We start from the raw sequence: 22,110 nt of genomic DNA on the forward strand, positions 1-22,110 counted from the left end.
ACCAGCAGCTGAGTTTCTGGTTAAGACTGTTAACTCTTACTTTTTATACTTTATTGGAAAATTTGGGAATGGGAACTTTCACATCCAAACTTGATCTTTTATCTCTGTCATTACCTTTTCTTTATGGCTACCTCTTTTAAGTTACAGCCCTACATTAGTTCCGCTGCTTAAGTTTTTTCCAATCTCATATGAAATATCTTGCTGGTGAGTGAACGCAAAATTTTGCATGACTTTTACAGCCAATAGACTCTTTAGAAAATGAGAGCTCCCAGTTTTTTCCTAAAGGCACATTTGCTATTTGTCCTCGTATTTCACTCCTATCTGAAGGACATACAGTCGTGCAGTCATTGGGTTTATTCTGTTCCCAGGACATTCTGGTGGCCGCTTATCCCCTTATTTTTAGTTTTATTGTGGATATAAACAAGTACAACTTCTTGCTGTCCTCTACAGGGCAACGAGCCTCTGCTTATTGATAAAAATATCTTTTGAACATGCCACGAGGTGGCACCCCGGTCCCACGTCTGCCACCAGCCACCCGCGTCTCCCAGCACGGTCCCTGTTCTCAAGGGTTCCAATTTAATTCCGCAGGTTAACACTGCGCCCGGTTCATTCCAATGAGCTATAGAGTAGTGAAGGCTTTTCATTTGCTGATAAAGCCAACTTCATGTATAGATGAAGCTGTTATTAAGCCAAATCATATGCAACGCCTTTCCTTGAGTCTAAGGCTGTACACGGAAGCTTTTCAAGCTGTCTTTTAAAACAGCCTTCATGTAGCATTTAAAAAAAAGAAGTTACAAAGGATTATCGGGAGTATGACTCGGATTCTTTAACACCTCAGTCTATCTGTGCCATTTATACATTGATGATACATGCCATTACCAGAGCGACAAAGAACCAATGTGGCCCTGGACGTGGTCATCCTCACAGCCGCTCCGTCAGGGGCCAGCAGCATCTCTGTTTTTCACCTGTGGATTTTGAACTGAAGATCGCGCAGAAAGTCTGTGCAAAAGCAAAGGAGGGAACTACAATTTCTGCACCCTAGGTCAGGATTCCAGGGCATCGGCTGCCCGAGGAGACAAGAAGGGTCTGGTTTTGTTCCCTTCTGCACAGATTCACAAAGCTGGTGAAACATGGGAGCAGTCTGTGCTGTGACATCAGTGCTGTTGTCACCATGGCAGTCAAAGGACACAAACAAGGCAAAGCGTTTATTAAACTGCCAGAGATGTAAGGGAAAGAAAAAAAAAAAAAAAAAAGATGCTTTCGGGCACATAATCCCTTCTCCAGCATTTTTTTTTTTCTCATCCTATTATCTCTCCCTAAGTTCCTTTCTGTAAAATACTGCTGCCTTAAAACATAACTGTAAATCTCTTTCCTAGGTACAGATTCAATACGGAACACCTCCTGGACTGTAAGATAAACTTAAAAAACAAAACAACCTCATTTCAAATCCTGCTAGGACTGTCCCTTCAGAACTACAGCTGGAAAATTTACTCTGCATCATGTTTTAAGAGAAATTATTTTATCCAAACCAAGGCATTTTATGTAAGGTGATGGTAACAAAAGTCCAATGCAGATTTAATTACCACACGCGGGTCTAGATAATACTATCTGAGGACCATTTTCCAGAAAGTCCTTTTACAGGAGCAGTTGCCATGTCCTATTAAGAAGTGCTCTGATCATGAAATTATGAAAGCTCTGATCCTTTTAAAAGCCTGAATTTTTTCACTTACACGCTGAAAATCTGCTTTCTAGACCCCTTTTATTACTGCCTTGTGGCTACAGTCAATCATTACCTTCTGCTTTTCCATGCTTTGTTTCCCATGTGCTCTTTTGATTAATCACATTTTAGTAAACTATATTGACAATGTTATTATGCTGTGCCTAATCTTTGTCTTGCTGGCAGGAAAACCGAGCTGGGAGGTGCCAGCTTCCCCCAAAAGCAGGAAAATAATAACAGACTATAAATTGATATTACAACACATGCTCTGGCTGGTGGTGCTGCCCGCTGCGTGTGACAGGGAATAGCAGCGACCCAGGCGAGGCCAAGGCGGCTGATGGAGCGTGGCCGCGGCAGGGTGCTTTCGGCAGCTCTGCCGCCGAGCGGCTGTGCACCCAAACTGGCCCCGCATCCTTTGCAAGGGATTTTTTTTTGACAAAAATGACAACTCTGTATTCCATAAATGGCTTAATTGGTATTGTGTAAGCTGCGGTTCTGCGCAAGAAAGCCAGCAAAATAAAGGAAGGAAACAGGAATGATCTTCCGCTCTGTTGAGATAAGACCTGGCCAGTCTAGTTCGATCCGGATGAAGTTTTGCAGTATATAATCTTCAGTTTGTTCGCTCTCTACCCCAGGCTGGGTAGAAAGTCTCAGCTTCAGATTTGTTTGGACTATGGCCTTGGGTCAATCGAAACGGAGCATCCCGCTGTAGCCTGCTGGGTGGCTTTCATCCCTCCAACCATCCTGCGCTCAGCTCCCCTTAAGCAAGCGGGCTGAAGCTGAGCGTGAAGCACGTGAGACGTGGAGCACGAGGGAGTCACCGTGACTCCCCCGCCTGCCGCGAGGCTCTCGGGGAACCTCTGCGTGCCTGCCAGACCCGATTCTGACGTGCTCACCTTTGGGCTTCCCACCACGACCTCCCCAAGTCTGTGTTTGGTGTGGAAGGAGTGACCGGGAGCCGCTGGTGGCTCTGGCTGCGGGCGCGGGCAATACCCAACAGCTCGCTGCCACGTGCCGTACCCGTCACACTTCTTCAGAAACACAGAAGTTTAGGAGAGGTGCCCGCCAGCCCCCCCCAAGGCTGTCTGCTTCCTCGGTGGCTGCACGCCGCTGCCGGGCTGCTCGGAGCGGGCGACTCACGGCGGCGTGAGATAAGCAGGCAGCCGTCTGCCTCCGGGCAGGCAAGGGTCACCTCACCCCACGCACGGCAGCGATTCCCCCGTGACAGCTCGGCACGGCAATGCCCAGAAGTAGCATCCTCTGCTTATTCGTTCCCGTCATGCTGGTATACTTAAAGGCACTTCAGCACTATGGAAAACCAGGTATATCTTAGAATGTTTTGTGCCTGGTGTTTATTACAGTTTGCTGAGCCTGCTTTAAGAGCAGAAAAAAATGAATGGTTAAAAGCAATTTAATAAACTCTGCTTCTCCTCTGGTCATACAATTTGAAGGGGATTTTTCTTTCTTGTCACCCCTCATGCCATCAGAAATTTTCCTCCCTCACTAGCGTCTGGGCTTCAGGACAGCTACTGTCCTCTATTAACTGGAGGCTTCTGGTAAAGGCCAGAAACTCTAGTTGAGGGTGCTCACAAGATGATCATGAGTTTGAAAAGCAATCTTTGCCCTGGAGTCTGAGGTCTAATTAGACAAGATCAAGGACAAGAAACTAAACACCACTATTTGCACTTGCACGTGGGCAGCCAAGAAGTGGACTAACAAACAGTTGTATTTCTGATGTATTTAAACACTCAAAAGGAGATTGACACCTAAATATTTTTACAAATCAGACCAATGAGAATGCATCCTCTGAAGTTTTGGTCCTGCAGGTGCTTAAAGGCATGAATAAATTTATTTATATGAATAGTCCCACTGAAGAACAATAGTTCCTCCTTAGTCCCTCTGCAGGATCAGTCCTTAAGTGCATATTGGTGATGAACTATCATCAGACTGATTTTTGAAAAGCAACAGGGAACCCCCCCTTAGCTGAAAAAGCCATGCACATCAACGGTAGCTAAAAAATCTCTCTGTAACATGCCCAGCTTTTCTTTCCTTAAGAGGCTATATACAGGAAAAAAAGGGTCTTTATTTCCCTTTTTTGTCTCCAATTTCAACCACAGGCTCAGAACTACCCCACTGCAAAAGCTGGGCATACGGGCAAGCAGGTTTTACATATTTATATTGAATTATTACTCCTCTATTGTTTTGTTGGTGGCTACTGCTATTGGGCATCCTTGGGTTTTGACGGTCACATCAAAGGAGCTGCTCTGGCGTGAGAACCGGTCAAAGCGAGCCAGATAATTCATGGATTTATTACTGAGGTTGGTTCCCATGATTGTCAGTGGGCAGCAGCCACTGCTGTGTCGTAATCCTCATTCTCTCGGTAAGGCACATACTGCCTTAAAAAGGTTTAATGATCCAATAGTGATTTACTAATGGGAATCTTTCTTGTGGGTTTAGCAGGCCTTGAAGGAGGACAGGGCGGCACATGAAGGTCAGTTTTCAGCAGTATCGAGAAACATTTTTATTTGTTTTGGTTTGAGATTCCTGTTTCTAGCATTTTTATCCGCTAACTGCAATAATAAATTGACGGGGCCACGTCATTGGAGCTGGGCAGGTATTGGGCCCGTGATAACAGGGGGAGGGAAGGAAGCAAACACTGGTGATAGGGGGTCACGACTGAAGACCTGAGGTAATTATCAAAACCCACACACTTCGGCCTTTGTGATCAAGGAAAGGAAGAGAGCACAGCGCGAGAGACCGGGACAGCCTGGAGAAAGCCCCAGCTCTTGCTGTGGTTGCAACCCGTTTGCCTTTCTGTCGGGAAAGGAGGGAGGGGGCTGCCCAAAAAGAGGGCAGGGGAGGGAAAAGGCGAGGAAGCGGCTTTGCCTGCCCAGAGGAAAGGAGATGCTCCTCGCACCCAAGGAGCCGGCGTGCCCTGCCATCGCTCCCCCTTGCCACCCCGGTGCCTCTTCAGAAAAACAAACCCAAGAAAACCCAAACAAAATAAGCTCCTTTTTCCTCCACCCAAATACATTTAGAAAGCAACAGAGGGAGACAGGGTGGGGAGAGAAACGATGTCAGTTTATTTTAAGGCTTGTATATTAAACTCAAGGGTTGCGCTGGGAAGTGTCATTAAAAACAAAACTGTTTGAACTATCCACACACAGCAGACCTCATCTTGTTAAGCTAGTTGCAAAAGTGTACCTTAAATGCATAACACTTTGTTTTGAACTCCCCAAAGCAGAGTCCTTCTCCTGAAGAAAAATAAAATTACTTGGCTCTCTGATACATGAAAAAAAAAACCCCAAACAGCATTCAGAGTTAAATCAAAACTAAGGGGGGGGAAGTGTAGGCCTTTAAGTAATCGTAACTTTGTCTCCTTAGGTTTATGGATTGCCTTGTAGTAATTTATTAGATTTTCACCTACCACACAGTAATACAGAACACTCTTTACAAGTAATTCTGACCAGGTAAAACACTTTTCTTTACATCTTCCAATAATATACTGGAGCAGTGCGCTGATTCCATAGAAGGAGGTCTTGCAGTGTAACATATATGAAGACATGGGCAGAGTTAAAAATTTCTCAGCTCTTAAGCAATTGCAATCACAATTTCAGTCTTGCATCAAGGTATTTTTTTCATCCCAAAGACTTTCCTTTGTAGAACAGAAAAATGCCCAATATGGACTGTGTGGAAAGCAAAATTAAGTCAACACCTCAGAAGGACTGTCCTGTAGAATAAGTAATAGTAGTGTTCAGATAAGCATCATCTAAAACATTTAGCTTTGCTTGAGTGCAATATCAGCAGCTGTAGCTGTAAAAAAGGAGTCTGCCTCTCTAGACCATGAAAGTAATTCAACTAGACACATTCCCTTTTATTTCCCATATTCATTTCCTTCTGACTTTTGCATTTCTAGGGTACAACACTAATTCATGTGTCCCAGCTTTGCACTGCCACCGTGAATGCAGAAAAAGATCCCTTTAAAAAGAAATTACATTGATACCATCTTATAATCACTGCCACCGCTGCAGCCAGACCGTTAAGAGAAATTCTGAAGTTACTGTTGAATGAGGTGTTGACCGGTCTTAGTTTTACAAGATTGACAGATGGTAACACATTATCATCAAATGATTTTGATACTGTTCTGTTGTGTCTTCAGGTGAGAAGGAGGCCAATTCTTTGAAAAGAATTAGATCATATGTGAAAATATAATTAAGCTTTAAATCCTCTCTCTCCACAGATGATGCAAGATAGAGGAGAAGTTCCGTTGCCTGGCCATACGCATTTAGTGCCACTTGAGCAACCTTGGGTTTCCCAAGCGTTTGCACAGGGCTGGCAGAGGTGACGCAGGGGAGACCTGCACCTTCCACAGCGATAGTTGGAGCCCAGCTTAGGACATGGCAAATATTTAGGCAACTGAATGCAGACTACGTGATTGTATTTACACATTAATAGCAACTACAACTTCCAGTAGTAGCAAGTACCAGAGGCAAAAAACCCCCACCTCTTTTCAGATAATTATCTGTCAGAATTTTGGTTTATTTGTAAATCAGGAAAGCTTGGGTCTACCCTCAAGTTGAGATCCCAACATTTCCAGCACCTGCCTGGTGCTCCTCTGCTTATCATTTCTGGTCATGGTCAGATGTGTTGCTCTGGTCATCCCTTCTGAGACCTTTACACATTAGCTTCCAAAACACAAGTCTTTGCCAGTGAAAATGGTGAAACGGAGGAACAGAGCACAAGTAAAAATTGCACCATTGAGTAAAATTACCCTCAGGTTCGGGCAGTAGCCTCACACAAATGAGGCTGAGCACAGGAAGCTTGCAAACAAAGCTATACCGATTTCTTCAGCTTTTCTTGAAGTTGGACAAAACTACCTGTGACTATTAAATCACTCAGGTCCTCATTTGTGTGAACTCAGGCCCTCTGTGCCTATAGAAGCAGACGACTAATGAGACTGGGGACTACACAGCTGGTAACAGTCCACACTTCAGTGGCATTTTCTGATGTAGTCTCTTCTGATGAAAAGACACTTGTGACCTTTTTCTATTATGAAGAAGAAATCTCTCACTTACAATAGCCCTAAGAATTTGCCCATATCCACGTCCCAGGCTTGGGTAAATGCCCTTTACTTATCTCATGACACCCTGATTGAAGTATCGTCTTTCAGAACAGCTGCAAACAAACATTTTGAAGGCTCACACTAAGGAGACAGCAGCATGAACTGGCACCTCCTGGCAGTTGTTCAGGCAGATGTAGTCACAGCCAGGATACGATTATTCTGGTTTGAATATATGCATTCAACCCTCGGCCACAGTAGCTGGTTTTGCTTCTGGAGCAATACTTAATGCCGGATTTCCTCCACTTGCAATCCGAGCAAAAGGAGGACGGGCAGCACCGCCTCTCAATTGCCCGTCTCCTCTCTAGGGTAATAATCTTCTTTTGGTGCTGTGTGACACAGTTAGTCTCACAGCTACGGCAGCCTAAGTGCTTTTTATTTGCACTGCTGAGGGCTAAGGTTTCCAGCTTGCTAATGCTGAGTGACAGAATTGGTTTTTAGCTTTTTTCTCTTAAGAAAAACATTCTAGGAAATTGCATAACCTCCTTTGATCCTCTTGATAGCTGGAATTTAAGGTTGCAAACCCACGCCTTGAAAAGTTAGTAGAAGCCAGATAAACTGTTGAGTAAGCAGCCTGATTTGCTTTCTTGTACTGTGTGCTATGATCTAGCCCTAAATTATATGAATTACAAACTTTCTTCATCCTCCAGGTCCATTCATCATTGAACGCAGAATAAAGATAGAAAAGGGCTGAAGTAAGATTGTGCGTGCACAGCCACGAGTCCTATGTTTTGGATCTTGGTTATGCCAGGGAAACAGCTTTGCCTTGCTCTGTTTTAGTAATTCCAGAGCTCCTTCAGCTCTGACCTGTTAGCACAGCTACAACCAACGCCATCAGAAACAATTACCCTCTGATGTCTTTCCAACACCACATGTGAAATATGCTTCTTCTCCACTAATTTCTCACTTGGGAAATCTTCATCTGCTCTTGCAAGAGGTAACATTCGCAACAGAGGCTCAGCACTAAACAGGCATGAAGGCTGAGCTCCTGCCTTGTGTGCTGGTCCTTTCAGGTGATTCAGATTAAAAAAAGCAAAACAAAACAAAACAAAAGACAACAAAACAAGAAAGGAGAGGGGACATCAGCAACTTGGCATCCATGAATTTGGCCTGTTTTGTGAGAGAGAAAATGGGATAAGCCCAAACACACCGGCTGCACAAATCACATCCGTGATGTGTTGTTTCAGGATGCTAAAATAACTATGCTTTCATCTAATTGGTCTCTTAGAAATATTTTTTTCAAACTCCCTTTTTTTTTTTTAGAATGAGGCAAAATGTTGCGTTTGGGGCAACAAATGGTGATGTTTTGGAGCACATCAATCAAATTGAAGCCCTTGGGTGGAACCAAGTCAGCGGCTGCTCATTTTTAACATGATGTGATGCATGGGAGACCTCCTACCAGGCTCTTAGAGGGCAGGTTAATAATTAACAGCTTAAAGTCAAGTAGGGTTGCAACCCACTCTTTTTCATGTAAATAAAGCCCACTTTTTATCTATTTGCCAGTTCACTAATGTCATCTTTATTCTTGAAACTGCTTATATGGAAAGTGAATGGTACCTGACCCAGATGCTGCTAAACACGCCAGCACAGCAGCGCAGCATTTGTGTCCCGAGTCAAAAAATGTCTGATTCCCCCAGAAACAGCAAAACTTCAACGAAGAACAAGCACGATTTACAGCGCAGGAGTAGAGAGCCTTCCTCCCCATCTTTTGTCCGTTTTCTCCATGGGACAGCACGCTGTTCAGGGAAATCACAAGCCCTCCTTGCCTGGGTGCTGGAGCCCGTCCGACGCAGGCGGGGATGGGTTATGTGTTTAACATTTGGGAGAACGGGATGATGGAGAGCGAGCCACTGAGGCTGCATTTTGGTGATGGATCGTGTCCCTATGGCTATAGGGTGGTCATCCCACTTCTGTGCCTCAGTCTTGTCAGCTGTTAATTGGGCATAATAATCTTTTAGTGTCTTGCGGACACGTAGGACTTTTTGCTTATCCTTACGGACACAGCTTGACATGCCTTCTACAAAGGGCCTTTGCAGATCTAAGATGAAATAATAACAAACCCTTGTCTCAGTGAGAACTGGTAAATTAGAAGACCAGAACTGGAGGGAAAAACCACCCTCTCGCAACCCGGATATTTAATGATGTCAGTGGGTTAAAATTTTTTCCTTCTAAATGCAGGCCCCTAACGAGGATCTGAAGGAAAGCTGAACCTAGAAACCCCAACGATTTTTGGGGCTCTCCAGGATGGACAGATGGGTTTGTATCATTAAGCATACCATCAACGCAGAACTAATTTACAAGCCTGAAAACCGATGCTGCTTTACCGACTGCTTTTTTCTGCTTATTTCAGAGCACGCTGTACGAGACGGGCTTCCTGTCTGAGCAAGGGGAGCTGAAAAGGAGGGAGCAGCCGACAGGCTCACTACCAGTGGCAGAAACTAACTCTGAGCCCACGAGTATTCCTCAAAAGCAAACAAAAACTGCAACAAATCATCCATAAAACGCAGTCAAAAAGGACTTCGTTTAATTAGTGATATGTAAAGACTTTTGCATAGAAAAAAGGTTAACAAAGTAATGCATAAAAGACCGACTAGGTACAGTATTTTTAAAACAAATATTTTAAAGTATATTTTGCATAATGTTTAACATTCTCGATGCTTATTGCTTTCTCCACACAGCAGAGAAATCAAGTGCATAATAATACATGCTGTGTTTTATTTTTATTTTTTTTTTTTTTTTTACATAAAATCTCTAGTTCTTGACTGGATGTATTAAAATACTTAGGTTATTTTAAGTCACCGGAATAAAAAATGAAAGCAAACCATTTTATGCAGCACTAGTTGTCTGGGTATTGACAAAATAATTTACTCACATCCCCGTTAATACATTCATTTTGGTTTGGAATCAAACCCACATTACAATGTTGGCGTGTTAATAGCCAATTAAAAAACTGTCCCTACCGTAACTTCATTCATACCCAGAGTGATCGTTCTCCCAGAAGTTGATAGCGAAGAGGGATCTTGCACAGAATCGGCTAAAAGTAAATGTCCAAATACAGCTAAATAAGTTAATCTGAGCTCTTAGAACACTGAGTCTTTTGTATTGGCATGAATCGACTGTGTGCACACTTTAAATCGGTGGTTACTTCTGGGTGCATGACAAATTCACCATTTGTGCAGATAGGAGCTAGCACCATATTTAAGCCATAAAAAAGGGTGCCTCAAGGCTCACAGGCAGTGCTGAAACGTTCATTAATCCCAGCACTGATAAGATAATTGCTTTTACCAACGCTATGCTAGATGTCACAATCTGGCAAGTCTGTACAAAGAAAGTGAACTAAGGAAGCGAGAACTAGGCCTGTCAAATTGAACATTCTTCCTCGGCAATCTTTTGGCTAAAAAACCCTCTCCCCTTCAAGAGCACGCTCTTCCCTGTAAAGGTATCCCAGTTCTGAAGCTGAATGCAGGATTTCGTCCCTCTCCCATACCATTTCCATACCTGTGCAATGTTATTTGTTTTAGCAGAACACACATATATATACTTTTTTTATTTATTTATTATTTTTTCAAGGTCAGGCACTTATGAAACTCGAACTCTTTTTCTAGCCTGGGGAGACCCAGAAGGTGCGATCCCTCGCCTCTCTGTCAAACACGGATGCATAGCTGGAGAATTATTAGTTCTAGTGTCTACGTATTTCTACGTATTTCCCAGGAAACCTCTACGTGCCAATACGGTCGCGCTGTTACGAAAGCCACCGCTGCTCCCTCAAGGTGCCTCCAGCAAAACAAACTGAGAAGAAGAAGAAGAAGAAGAAGAAGAAAAAGAAAAAGAAGAAGAAGGAGGAGGAGGAAGAAGAAGAAGTAAATAGAAGGGAGGAGGAAGAGAGAAGAGGAGAAGAAGAAGGAGAAGAAGAAGAAGAAGAAGAAGGAGGAGAAGGAGGAGAAGAAGAAGAAGGAGGAGAAGAAGAAGAAGGAGGAGAAGAAGAAGTAGAAGAAGAAGAAGAAGTAGAAGAAGAAGAAGAAGAAGAAGAAGAAGAAGAAGAAGAAGAAGAAGAAGAAGGAGGAGAAGGAGGAGAAGAAGAAGAAGGAGGAGAAGAAGAAGAAGTAGAAGAAGAAAAAGAAGTAGAAGAAGTAGAAGAAGAAGAAGGAGAAGAAGAGGAAGAAGAAGGAGAAGAAGAGAAAGAAAAAGAAGGTATCGCCCCGTGTCCTCTCCGACGCCTGGAACGAGGAGGCGAGCGGTGCCATTCCTCGGCGGGCTTGCCGGCACCGCTCGGGCCCTTTGGCCGGGCCGAGCGGGAGGGACGGGCCGAGCCCCGGGGGCTCGTGGGTGGGCGGCTGTGGGCACGTGGGGGTGCGAGCGCACGCGCGGGCGCGTCTGCTGAGGGAGAGGAGGGAGCCAGGCCGGGAAGGGAGAGGGGGGCACCTAAAAGGCTCCGACTTCGGTCCCCCAGGGTCGGTAGGGTTTATTGCCGCCCCCGCTGCCAGCCTGCTGAGGGCTGGCGGTGGCCGATACGGCCAACGGAGGGGTGATGGCCGTCGCCGCGGCCACGGCGGCGGCGGCGGCCGCGCTGGGGGGAAGCATGGGGAAGGCGCCGGTGAAGGAGAGGGGGAAGCTCTGGGCGGCGGCTGTAGCCGCGGCGGCGGCGGCGTGAACGGTGGCCGAGAGGGACAAGAGGGAGGTAGAGAGAGGAGGGACGCAGGGAGCGACGCTGCCGGCGGAGGGGACTCTGAGAGCGGCGTCGGCGTGGGCGAAGGTGGCGGTGAGCAGCGCGGAGCCGTGGGGGGGGACGTCGGAGGAGAGTCTGCACGGGGCGGCGTCGGAGGCGTGGAGTCCGTTCGGCTGCAGCAGAGCCGCCGGGAGGTGGTGGAAGGCGGCCGCCCAGTGGTGGGGGTGCAAGGGGTGGTGGTGGTGGTGGTGGGCCATGGAGGAGGTCATGGCGGCGGCTTCCCTCTGAGAGGCGCAGGTGCTCAGGTGGGAGACGAGTCGAACGCGCAGGGGGTCGGACGTGTCGAGACCTTCCACCGACGTCAGGTACCTCGCGACTTCTGTCAAGCACTCCCGGAAACCAATGCTCATGAAATCCATGGCCAGGGAATGGGCGTCAAAATAACCTGCAAGGGGAGGGCAAAAGATGCGTTGAGTGTCGAGCCGGCTTCCCGGCCGACGTTAGGTGACGCGGCTAACCCGGCCCCCGCTCGGCCCCCGGATCCCCCGGTTAAGACTCGCAACGCGAAAATTTTGTTCTCCGAGCTGCAAATGATTTGTGTGACCATCCCTGCAACGCGATAGGCTGCAGTTGTTTTTTGCAGACGATACACAAACGAAAAGAATTAAGTCTGTAAGTACTCGCGATACTTAAAAAGATACCCCGCGCCTCTCCTGGAGTTCCTCAGCAAGCTGCTGCAGTGCAGCATTGACCCTGCGCGCGCGCGTGGGAACGAGACGGTTACCCACACAAAGAAGCAGGCTGGAGATCGGAGAGCTTGCGTGTACGACCCTGCCTTTTCTTCCCTACGCTGGCATTCACTGTAACGCTCTCAAACTATTTCTGGACATTGCGAGATAGTTGTTGTAACTGCTGCCGGGGTCCCACCTACTTCACAGAGTCATTAAGAGAACATGACATACGGTGTCACTTAACTACAAACTAAAAACATCTTGTCATGACTCTGCACACACACAATAAAAAGCTTTACTGAGAAAACGTTTTATGTAATGCCATTGCTAATTTGGAGATGGAAGACTGACAGTCATATGGCCCATGAGGTATTTCAACAAACAGCAACTGCAGCTCCACAGGCTTGGGACAAAAAAGCATTTGAAAAAAAAAAATTGGCTTATTAAATGCACATGAAAAGATATTCCCTTTCTAAAAGGGTCTAGGATCAAATCTAGTGCTTAAGTTGCAGCTCTTCAACCACAAAAACCTATTCCAGTTTTTGGAATTTTCCTATTTTGGTTTAAAAGCAATCTCCTTGGGAGAATAATGTCCTATCCACTCCCAAGCTGGTATGGTGTTTTTTTCTCTTGCTTTCAGTGAAGATTTTTAGGTATGCGTGACCTGATGTATGTTAGTATATAAAGATCAAGTGCCCTTATTGTGGAGGAATACGGCAGCAATAGCTGCATTAGGCCTTGCGCTCTCTGGCATGAAATGACCTCGGTCTTTCTGAAAAGTGCTAGCACCTTAGACAGTTGTTTTCACTTCTCTCAACTTTCCAGCAAGAAAAGAGCCTTTCTGTCGCTGCGCGCCCGTGTTACAGAATTAACTTGGGCACATTTATAGACGTCTGCCTGATATACACCCCTTCTTGCCAAATTATGGCAGTGATTTTGACGCAGGCTGCCTTGCTCTTCTGAGGCTGTACGAAACCCAAGAGAAACGCCAGCAGATCGGCAAATGCCAGGGGTCGAGGGCTCGTCTCACCGAGCACCGACTCCTCGCAGCTTTTTTCCCGCCGGGTCCGCTGCGACCGAGCGACCCGTGGAAACGCTGCGGTTTGAGTGAATTCCCGAGAAACGAACGCCAGGCAGGCCAGCGGTGGTACCTGCCGGGGTGCCAGCCAGCCCGGCGTGGGCTCCGGGACCTCCGTCGGCTTCGGAGGGGCTGACGCGCGGCCAAAACCGCCTCTCGGCTCTGGCCACCAGTCAGCCAGCCTGGGAGCCCCGCGAGCGCGCGGCTCCAGCCAGGGCTTCCCGGCCTCCCTCCCTTCAGACCGGAGGAGACGTGGGGGATGCGGTTGTCACCAGCCTCCCCCGAGTCTGAGCTGCCGGCGCTGTGACGAGCCGTCCCAAAGCCCGGGTGATCCCGGCTCCCTCTCGGTCTCCTGTGGTGGCCGAGACATGAAAACAGAGGGGAGATGAGAGCTGGGATTCCCAGGCTCCATTATGTTTTGCTTTTGATGGTTATCTTTTCCAGGTTTCCCCTTTTCTGGCTTCCCCCTTCTGAGAGAGACTTAAAAATGTTGTTTCTTGCTCCTTTCCAAAACCCAAAAACATCCTCCACCACCACCCCACACGTACATGCCAGCGTTTTGTAGCCAGTGGGAAGCTTAGGTTTTGCTTCAGCTATCCTGGTAACCCACCTACTCTGCACGCAGGACACCGGCTAAGTCATCTGAGCTATATTAACCCACGTTGCCGACCCAGGTGTCAGTCACCCAAGCTAAATTTGCAGTGAAGCTGCAATAAAACCGCCCTGAGGTCCCAGCAAGTGACTCGCTGTTGACAAATTACTCCTCCCCTGTGCTTGCTTGCACGGTCAGCAAAAAGCCCTGGCCCCGGGCCAAAATCGTAACTCAATGTGAAGAGGAGACCATTCCTTGCACCTGCAGCAGGGCGGCGGGAACGCCGAGTCTGCGCAGGACCTCGGAGGCGGCAGCCTGCCTGCCCGGGCAGCTCCGAAAAGCAGAGAAGGGACAGGAGCCACGTCGGGTTTTCTTCCGCCGTGCCGACCTCGGGCTCAGCACGCTGAGCGGTGGCCGACTTCACTCCAGTTTGCCCAGCCCCGGCATTCCCTGTCATGGATGTCCTCCATTTCTGCGTGAGGAGGAAGAGGACGAGCTCTCACCAGCCCTCAGTGCGGGGAAGCATAAGGGTATAAGGACCCATTTCTCCCTGCTGCAATAATAGCTTTTGTCCATAGGAAAAATGATGGAACTCATTTTTTTGCTGATCCAAAAAAGTTTCTGGCTTGGAAGACGAGTTACAAAGTGGGAATAACTACACTTGCAAATAAAACAAACATCTGCCTTAAAAACACCTTAAGAAATGATATTTAAAGCTGTTACTTAGGTTGCAAAGTGAAACATTAAGCAAGCCGGAAACGCGGGCTTAAACTTTGCCCCGGTACTAACTCGCAAACCTCTTTTCCTTAAAATTTCTTAATCCGTGCAGTGAGATTACTGGGTCGGGAGGAGAAGATAAAGTCACAGTATTTGTGAAGCGATTGGGTATTATACCGATGCGCCTCCCACTACGGACCGCGGTGTGGAAGGCGGCTGTGGGTATAATCCGGCGTCGCCTCTCCCCGCACCCCGACCCTTCGCCCTTCCCCGCATCGCCCTCCGGCAGCCGCAGGCACGCCGGTGTCAGCCAGGGCAGGGACAGCCGTGGTGGCAGTGGCGGGCCAAGGAAGAGACCGCAGGTCCTGGGACCGCTAACAAAATCCCGCTTGTCCGGAGCCTGGGGCTCTGCCGGCACCCCTCTCCGCCCGGCAGCTCCCGTCCCGGGCACTTCGTCCCCTGCCCCGCTAGCTGGGCCACCCACCCTGACCCAGTTATAAAATAATCCCCCACGTACTTTTTTGGAGCGAGGAGGCAGGGAAAGGAGGGTTCCTGTTCAATTTTGCCCCCCCCATCGGGTTCGCCTCCCAGTCCTCCCGCTGTCGGTGCCGGCATCGGAGGGGTGGGAGCTGCTGCAGCGTTCCAGAGGAACGACGTGCAGCGGGAAGCGGGGTCAGGTTGGGATAGCTGAGCCGCACGCCGTACGCGGGGAGGATGAAGCGAAAACAACCGCCGCTCCCCTCGGCAGCTGAGCGTTGTTCGCCCCGTTGCGCCAAGCGAGACGCAGCTTGTGGAAAGCCAGCCCGCGCCCGCGCAGTGAAAGACGGCACCATCACGCACGGAGGATCTGAATTCAAACCGCACGAGCGTGGTCCATTCCGGCGTTGCGTAACTTTCGAGAGCGTAGCTTTACCGACTAAATAGTGCTTTTTAAACAACGTTTTTAGACATAAAAATTAACTTTTTTTTTTTCTTCATTTTCCACATCTTCTGAGGAATTGAGGCATCTGTTATATGAAGGGCAATAAAATTCCTTTCACCTCTTGTAGAACAAGTTTCCCATAGATTTTAAGCTTAAATGGACTCCTAGCAAAAGCCTCTTAACACCTAGAAAATACGTACGTCAGCTTGGTGTTAATTTTCACAAATAGCAGAATACCAGCCTTTCCTATAACCGTTTGTTCTTAAGCATGCACTGATTGTAAGTTGAATTCTGTATTCGCTGTAAGGTACAGAGAGGAGCAGTAATTCAGTCACGGGCTGAAAACTTCTGAGTTTAATCAAAAAAGGAAGAGAGAGCAGCAGCCGCCTCTTTTCTAGCCTTTACCTAGATGGCAGAATGGGTCAACGAAAAATGGGCCAGTTTCCATTGCACCAGTTTGAACCATCACCGCGGTTGATGGCACGGGATGTGGGACCCTGCTTACAGGAGGCCAGGAAGTTTGTCACTCCAAACAAGTTCCCAAATCATGACTATACAGAATACCTCGTGGGTGGCTGAAATCATTTGGCCTCCAGCCTCGGGACTGTCAGCTCGCACAAGCGAGGGACGCTCGACTCCCGGCAGCCGGCTGACCTACTGGGTCAGCCAGCGGAGCCCCTGCATCACATCGGCACCCACTACCAGGGAGCTACCCAGACCTCTGACACACAAATGTAGCATATACACGTCCTCTGACACACAAATATAGCATATACACGTCCTCTGACACACAAATATAGCATATACACGTGAGTGCAGGGAGCACTGCTAGCCGTCTGCCTGTCTGCTTTATCAGGTACCTGGAGCTGCATAGAGCAAGACCGGGTTTTGTTCTGGTGAACGAGACGGTCTAACCTGGCATTTAAAAGTCTTTCCAGAACAAAGAAAATACATAAACAATAATGAAAGTTCCTCTCCATCCACTTCCTTCGGTATAGCTGCTGGATAATGAGGTTTAGCATCAGTTTTGTGCTACACAATTGTTGCCACAAACCTCCTGTTTATGTTTGGTGTTTGTGTATTTGTTTTGTCTCCCTGTGCAGATTTCAGTGCTCTTTGGAAACCCCAAACAAATCTCTGACTGGGCTGCCTGTGAATGAAGCCTTTACTCCCACAGTGTTATGAAAGCAAACACAAGCCCAGGGTCAAGTGCTTCTTTTGTCCCAGTAGTTCTTTCCCACGAGTTCAATCCTGCCATTAGCATTGATTTCCACTCCTTTAATCTGGAAACGCCTATCACGGCTCCTCAAAGCGCTTTTTTTTGCTGAGATTTCCCCAAATATTAGAAAAGAAACTGTCGGCTCCTTACCTTTCCCTCCCGTCGCCTGCAGCATCTTCAGATGATCCACTGTCATTTGCAGTATTTCCGCTTTTTCTAATTTGGCAGATCCCTTTGAGATAAGAGACTCATATAAATAAAGGCTTACAAGTACTAGAAACTTTAATTTGATATACTTTCCACTGAGCTCAGCCTTATGGTTTCAATTTCCCCTATCATTAGGACATTCTCGGCTTAATTCTTTCGTGAGCATCTGCCTCCCAGACTTTCTCTAAGGACAAAGGCCATCTCCTCTCTAGCGATACAAGCAGCAGCAGCAGCAGCAGCACAATTTTGCTTTATTAAGGCTATAGCTCAGTGTAGCTCTGGCCTTGAAGCTAGCGCAGAGATTAACATCTTCATGAAATGAGAGAAATGCATAACTTGCCAGACTTTCTTTTTAACAACAAACACAAACGGAGAGCTGGCGGGACAGGTCTGCCCTATTTATCGATGAAGACCCTGCTGCAACATTTTTTTTTTTTCTGCATTTACCAGTAGGTGTCCCTGTGGACACACACCCAGAAGTAACCCTCTTTCTTAATCGCCTCTTCATTTTCGACATGTCATTTGGCTGCTGAATATTCTATTCTCATCCTCGACTGAAAAAACAACCGCACAGTCCACGGTATTTTAAGTTAGCGAGAGGCCTGGTTTGCAGGGACGTGAAGCTAAATAGGGTGAAAAAGGAAAATCTTTTCCTGTTACTGAGGGTGGCTCACAGAGCTACAAGAGGAAAAGTATAAAATACAATTCAAAAGGTAGTAATAATATATTAATCTGTGAATAAAACTATTTTGCACGGTAACATTCCCTCCAATATCTGGAGCACGCCCAGACGACTGAGTTTCCCATGCAAATGTTATTCCAGTGCAAGAGATCATCCCTTGGCACCAGTGAAAACCAGGGCTGCGCAAGCTGCAGCCACTGGCGGATCGCATCCTGCAAGCCCCATTTTTCTCTCAGTTATCGTCCGGCCCTCCTCACTGCCGTTGACCGTCCCGCAGCCTCAGCCAGCGATTCAGGTAAGGCTTACGCCCTCCTCCGCAGCCCGGCTTTGCTGGCGCCGAATCTCTGCGAGGGACTCGGGAGAGCAGAGCTGTGATTTGGGGAGGGAGGGAGGGAGGCGGAAGCGAAACTAAACCTCCAACTTGGAAACTTCAGTGAGCTGAATGTCAAGGAGCTGGAAAAGGACCGATGACTTTGTCCTTGGCATATTGCAGAAAAATGGTGGGGCTTTCGGAACAAAATACAGTGCGCGCGCGCTCGTTTTTACGCCGATACATTTTTTTCAATCTGCTTATTGCTTTCAGCGCTTTCCTCGTACAAAGGTTGGTGAGCGTGTGAATTTTTGGTCAGAATTCCCCATTTTACACGCGACTACATCCTGTCCTTTCCTCAGACTTAATCTTTTCCATAGACACAGCACAAGCCGTCTCAGTGAGAGTGACTAATAGCTAAAAACTGCATGGCGCTGGGTAATTTCCAAAGGCTCTGTAGGACTTGTTTTATAATGTTTGTGGTTTTCAAGAAGTAAACAATAAAATGGGACAAACAACTGTTGTCTCTTGCCCCTGTTTATCTAGCTGAAAATACCTCTGTCACTCTGTTTTGCCAGAACCTACACAAGGGCACGGTTATAACCACTAGTTATTAAAAGCGTGTTGCAGGTGACACAAGTGATGCTCTCACCATGATTACAATACTTCAAATTTCTTTTTAGCCAGCTTTTGTTCAGGCCAGGGATGTAACAGGCCTATTACGGCGCAGTGCTTATCATGGAGTTACCACCGACATTCAGCGCCTCGCAATCCTGCTCTCAAATTTTACTTTCTGTTTTTTATTTTACTATTACAAGGAAGTCAGGTTCTTTATTTTCAGTTGGTTCCTTTTTATTGAAACATAGTGTCACTTGCACATATCCATAGATATTCAGATACATCCAGCAAAACTGGAACAAGGCTAAATATTGAATCAAAGCCCCCAGATCAAAAAATCAAGATATGGAAATGTAAATAATTTAATTTGAATGGCATAACAAAATGTCCTCTTTTACAGGACAGATTGTATTCTAAGCTTTTGGTCTGTAATTTCATGACCAAGGAGCTGAACCAAAGTCAGCTGGATCCGTGCAGCCTTCCCACTGAATACTTTCTCACTGACAAGTCTTTGAACGTATCACTGACTTCACTAGCTCACATGAAATGGGCCTATTCCCTCTCCTAATGCCCCGGTTCTAAAGAGTCAGTTTAAAACGTGAATAATCCAGACTGTCTGTTCCCTTTTCAGGAAACTGGATTGATCAGTTTGGAACTGAAATTATAGATTAAAAAATTAAGGTTTCTTAAAGTAGGGGCGAAGGAGATTATATTTAAAGATTTAGACGGAAGGCTAATTGACATACAGGTTGGGGGGAGTTGGGTTGGGTTCGTTGTTTTTTTTTTAAAATATGGAGTAAAGCACATTTTTAACAAAACCACTACTGGAATTCATCGAAAGAACAGAGGCAACATGAATACAGTTACCCTTAAGGGAAAAACAAGCCAAAGAATGGAAATGTTTTTCAGCCTTATAATGAATTATGTTTCTAATAGTTTTGCCACAAGAAAGCATTTTATTGAAATGCCTGCTTTGTGCCAGATCAGGACACATACAATATTATTTTAATGAGTTTTACAAGAGAACTAACATTGCCAGATGAGATACAGAATTAAAAAAAAAAAAAAAAAAGAAGGGCTTACTTGTTTTTCAAAAGCAGTTGGCACAAGCCGCCTCAGCTCTGATAAACTGTTATTTATACGATCACGGCGCCTTTTCTCTATAATCTATTCCCAAAAAAACAAAACACATTAAGTTTATAAAAAATGTTGAAGGGCAAAATCACAGCACACACGCAAATTGGCACACGGGAAAAGAATTAAACACAACGTACCCCTCTTCTTTTCTTTCTGGCCATAATCTGAGATGTTGTTGTTGGGGAATTTGATCGAATGACAGAACTATTACTTTGCCTGTGAAACAATAAAAGTATGTCAGGTGTTGCACAACTTGACACCGCTCTTTGAAGACACCTTAGGTCACCATATTAAGTATGCATAGTCCCTTTCATGCCGTTTTCAATGCTTAGGACACGTTCTTTGCACCACACAGTATTTTTAAAGAGAGAGAGACATTTCATTTTTGATTGCCCCAGCATATATTTTGAATTGACAGAACACTCTATTGAAAATAAAGTCCCTTTCTGGAGACAGTTCACCGTCCGGCGCAGCGGGTTTTGTTTCCATCGCATATAAAGCCCTGCCTACCAAATACAGGCTGAAGAACCGAGTCCAAACCCACGTGAACCATCTCTATATGCTAACAGCAGTGGTAAGGACACGTATCTGATGCCACAACCTCTGCCTGGCCTGCTAGGTTTTGACATTCCTGCCCATTGCTACAAGAGTCGATAGATGCTTAAGTACAAAGCCAGTTGCCCAGCCCGGGTCTGTTACATTGTCCCGCATCAGGAACAGAATTCAAAATCCACTTTTAAAACTACACTACCCACGAGTACGAAAAGGCTTTTATTTCGTCACGAGCGAGTGAAAAAAATCCAGTAGCATTTAATGCTCATTTAGCCGCTGATGCGGACGAGACGGGGCTCCGGTGCATGTGCCTCTAAATTGGCAGGACCAGTTTTGAGGACCGGCACGGACCCCGTGGAGCTCCCAAGCCGGCTTTCCTTCGGCAATGCCTTCGGCTCGCCCTCGGCTTGCACGCGGGGTTCGCAGAAGTTACCGTTATCTGCTGTGGACCCCTGCTTACTTTCCAAAGCTCACTTCCCTCGGGTTGTTCGGCCTGCTGAGGAGCTATTTGGGAAAAGGGCTGATTGAAAATGGCAAATTAAGGGGAGCTAATGAACTGCAGCCCGGTGGCTCACAAGTTACTTGAGTGCTCTGCGTGATTTCGAGGCTCGGGCGGCCAGACCTTGGGGCAAATTCTTGGCCGGGGGGGGGGGGGCTTATCAATAAGCTGCTAGTTGACCTGGACGGAGGACAAAACCGCACCCCGCTTCGCACTCGGGGGGCTGCTCTTCCCAACCCCCCCCCCCCCCAAAAGGATCGGCTGGGTTTCCCCCTCACTCTGCCCCATCCCGGGGTCGGGGTCCCCGGGGTGGGAGTGGGTAGGGGGGGCACTTACCCCGAGTAGTTGTTCTCACTCCCCACGTCTATAGTCTCGTCCATGTCGCTGTCTGAGGTAGTTTCCTCGCAAGGTCGCTTCATCGTGGGCCCAGGACGCGGCGCAGCTTATAGCCGGGGTAGGGGCAGAGATAAATAAATCCGGGATGGGGGGGGGAGGCGGGGGGGGGGGGGGGGGGTCCGGCACGGCTCGACTCGGCTCCGCACCGCCAGCAGAGCAAACCCTCTCTGAGGCGCTTTCCCACGCCGCGGCACAGCCTCAAGCCCGACGGCCCGCCCCCGGCAAGGCCCGCCCCGCCGCGGGTGACGGCTGGGGGGGGGCCGCCCGCCCACCGCGGAACGGGCGGCAGCCCCACGGGGGGGCTCGGCCGCCCTCGGCCCACGGCAGGCGGGGAGCGGAGTGGGGGCAGATGCGTCTGGCTCCTAGCCCTCCCACTCCCCGCTATCCCACCCGGCTTTCTGGGGGGTGTCCTTGCTGCTCCTGGTCCCTAAGCCCCGAGCCGGATCAGCCCTCCCCCCCCCCCCCCCCGCCCCGTCCTGCCAACCCCTTGGCGGTGGTGGGTAGACCTGGCCGCCGCTCGTGGGGTGCCGCGGGGTGTCTCGCAGGGCACGCAAGCGCGGGTTTAAGGGTTGTGTAAATACGTCCCGGGAAAGGTGCAAATCCCGGGAAAGGTGTAAATCCCGGGAAAGGTGTAAATGCCGGCCCGGCCGTGCGAGCGGCCCCCGCCGTCCCGTCCCGTCCCGCCGGGCTCCCACGGGCGCGCCGAGGGGCAGCGGGCACTCGCAGGGCCGGGAGCCAAGCACGGCGATAATCCCGGCTGGAAAGGACTCGGAGGAAGCTTAGCGGCTCGGTTACCGGAGGATCTGTAGCAGGCGGGTTTTATTTTGCTTTTGTCTGGGATTGCCCCCCTCCCCGTTTGTTTGTCTTGCGTGTTCTAATTCCGGATTCCTCACAAAATACATCCACTCGGAGGGCTACGTTCTCCGCAGAAACGTAATCCTTCACCTT

General features: G+C 47.8%; 1 protein-coding gene across 2 annotated transcripts; it reads right to left on the reverse strand.

The window, feature by feature from the left end:
- Positions 1–10,915: 10,915 nt before the first annotated feature.
- HEY2 (hes related family bHLH transcription factor with YRPW motif 2) lies at positions 10,916–21,325 on the reverse strand. 2 transcript variants are annotated; one of them, XM_030006718.2, is made up of 5 exons: positions 21,103–21,325; positions 19,853–19,931; positions 19,662–19,745; positions 16,912–16,993; positions 10,917–11,947 (listed from the first exon to the last, which is right to left on the reverse strand). In XM_030006718.2, exons 1-5 carry the CDS (start codon positions 21,183–21,185, stop codon positions 11,259–11,261), a joined length of 1,017 nt encoding a protein of 338 aa, XP_029862578.1. In that variant the 5' UTR covers positions 21,186–21,325; the 3' UTR covers positions 10,917–11,258. The 2 variants fall into 2 exon arrangements, with proteins under 2 accessions (XP_029862587.1, XP_029862578.1); XM_030006727.2 differs by lacking the exon at positions 19,662–19,745 and having other exon boundaries at positions 10,916–11,947.
- Between the last annotated feature and the right edge of the window lie 785 nt (positions 21,326–22,110).

The sequence above is a fragment of the Aquila chrysaetos genome, chromosome 2 (genome assembly GCF_900496995.4).
Source record: "Aquila chrysaetos chrysaetos chromosome 2, bAquChr1.4, whole genome shotgun sequence".
Lineage (NCBI taxonomy): Eukaryota > Metazoa > Chordata > Aves > Accipitriformes > Accipitridae > Aquila > Aquila chrysaetos.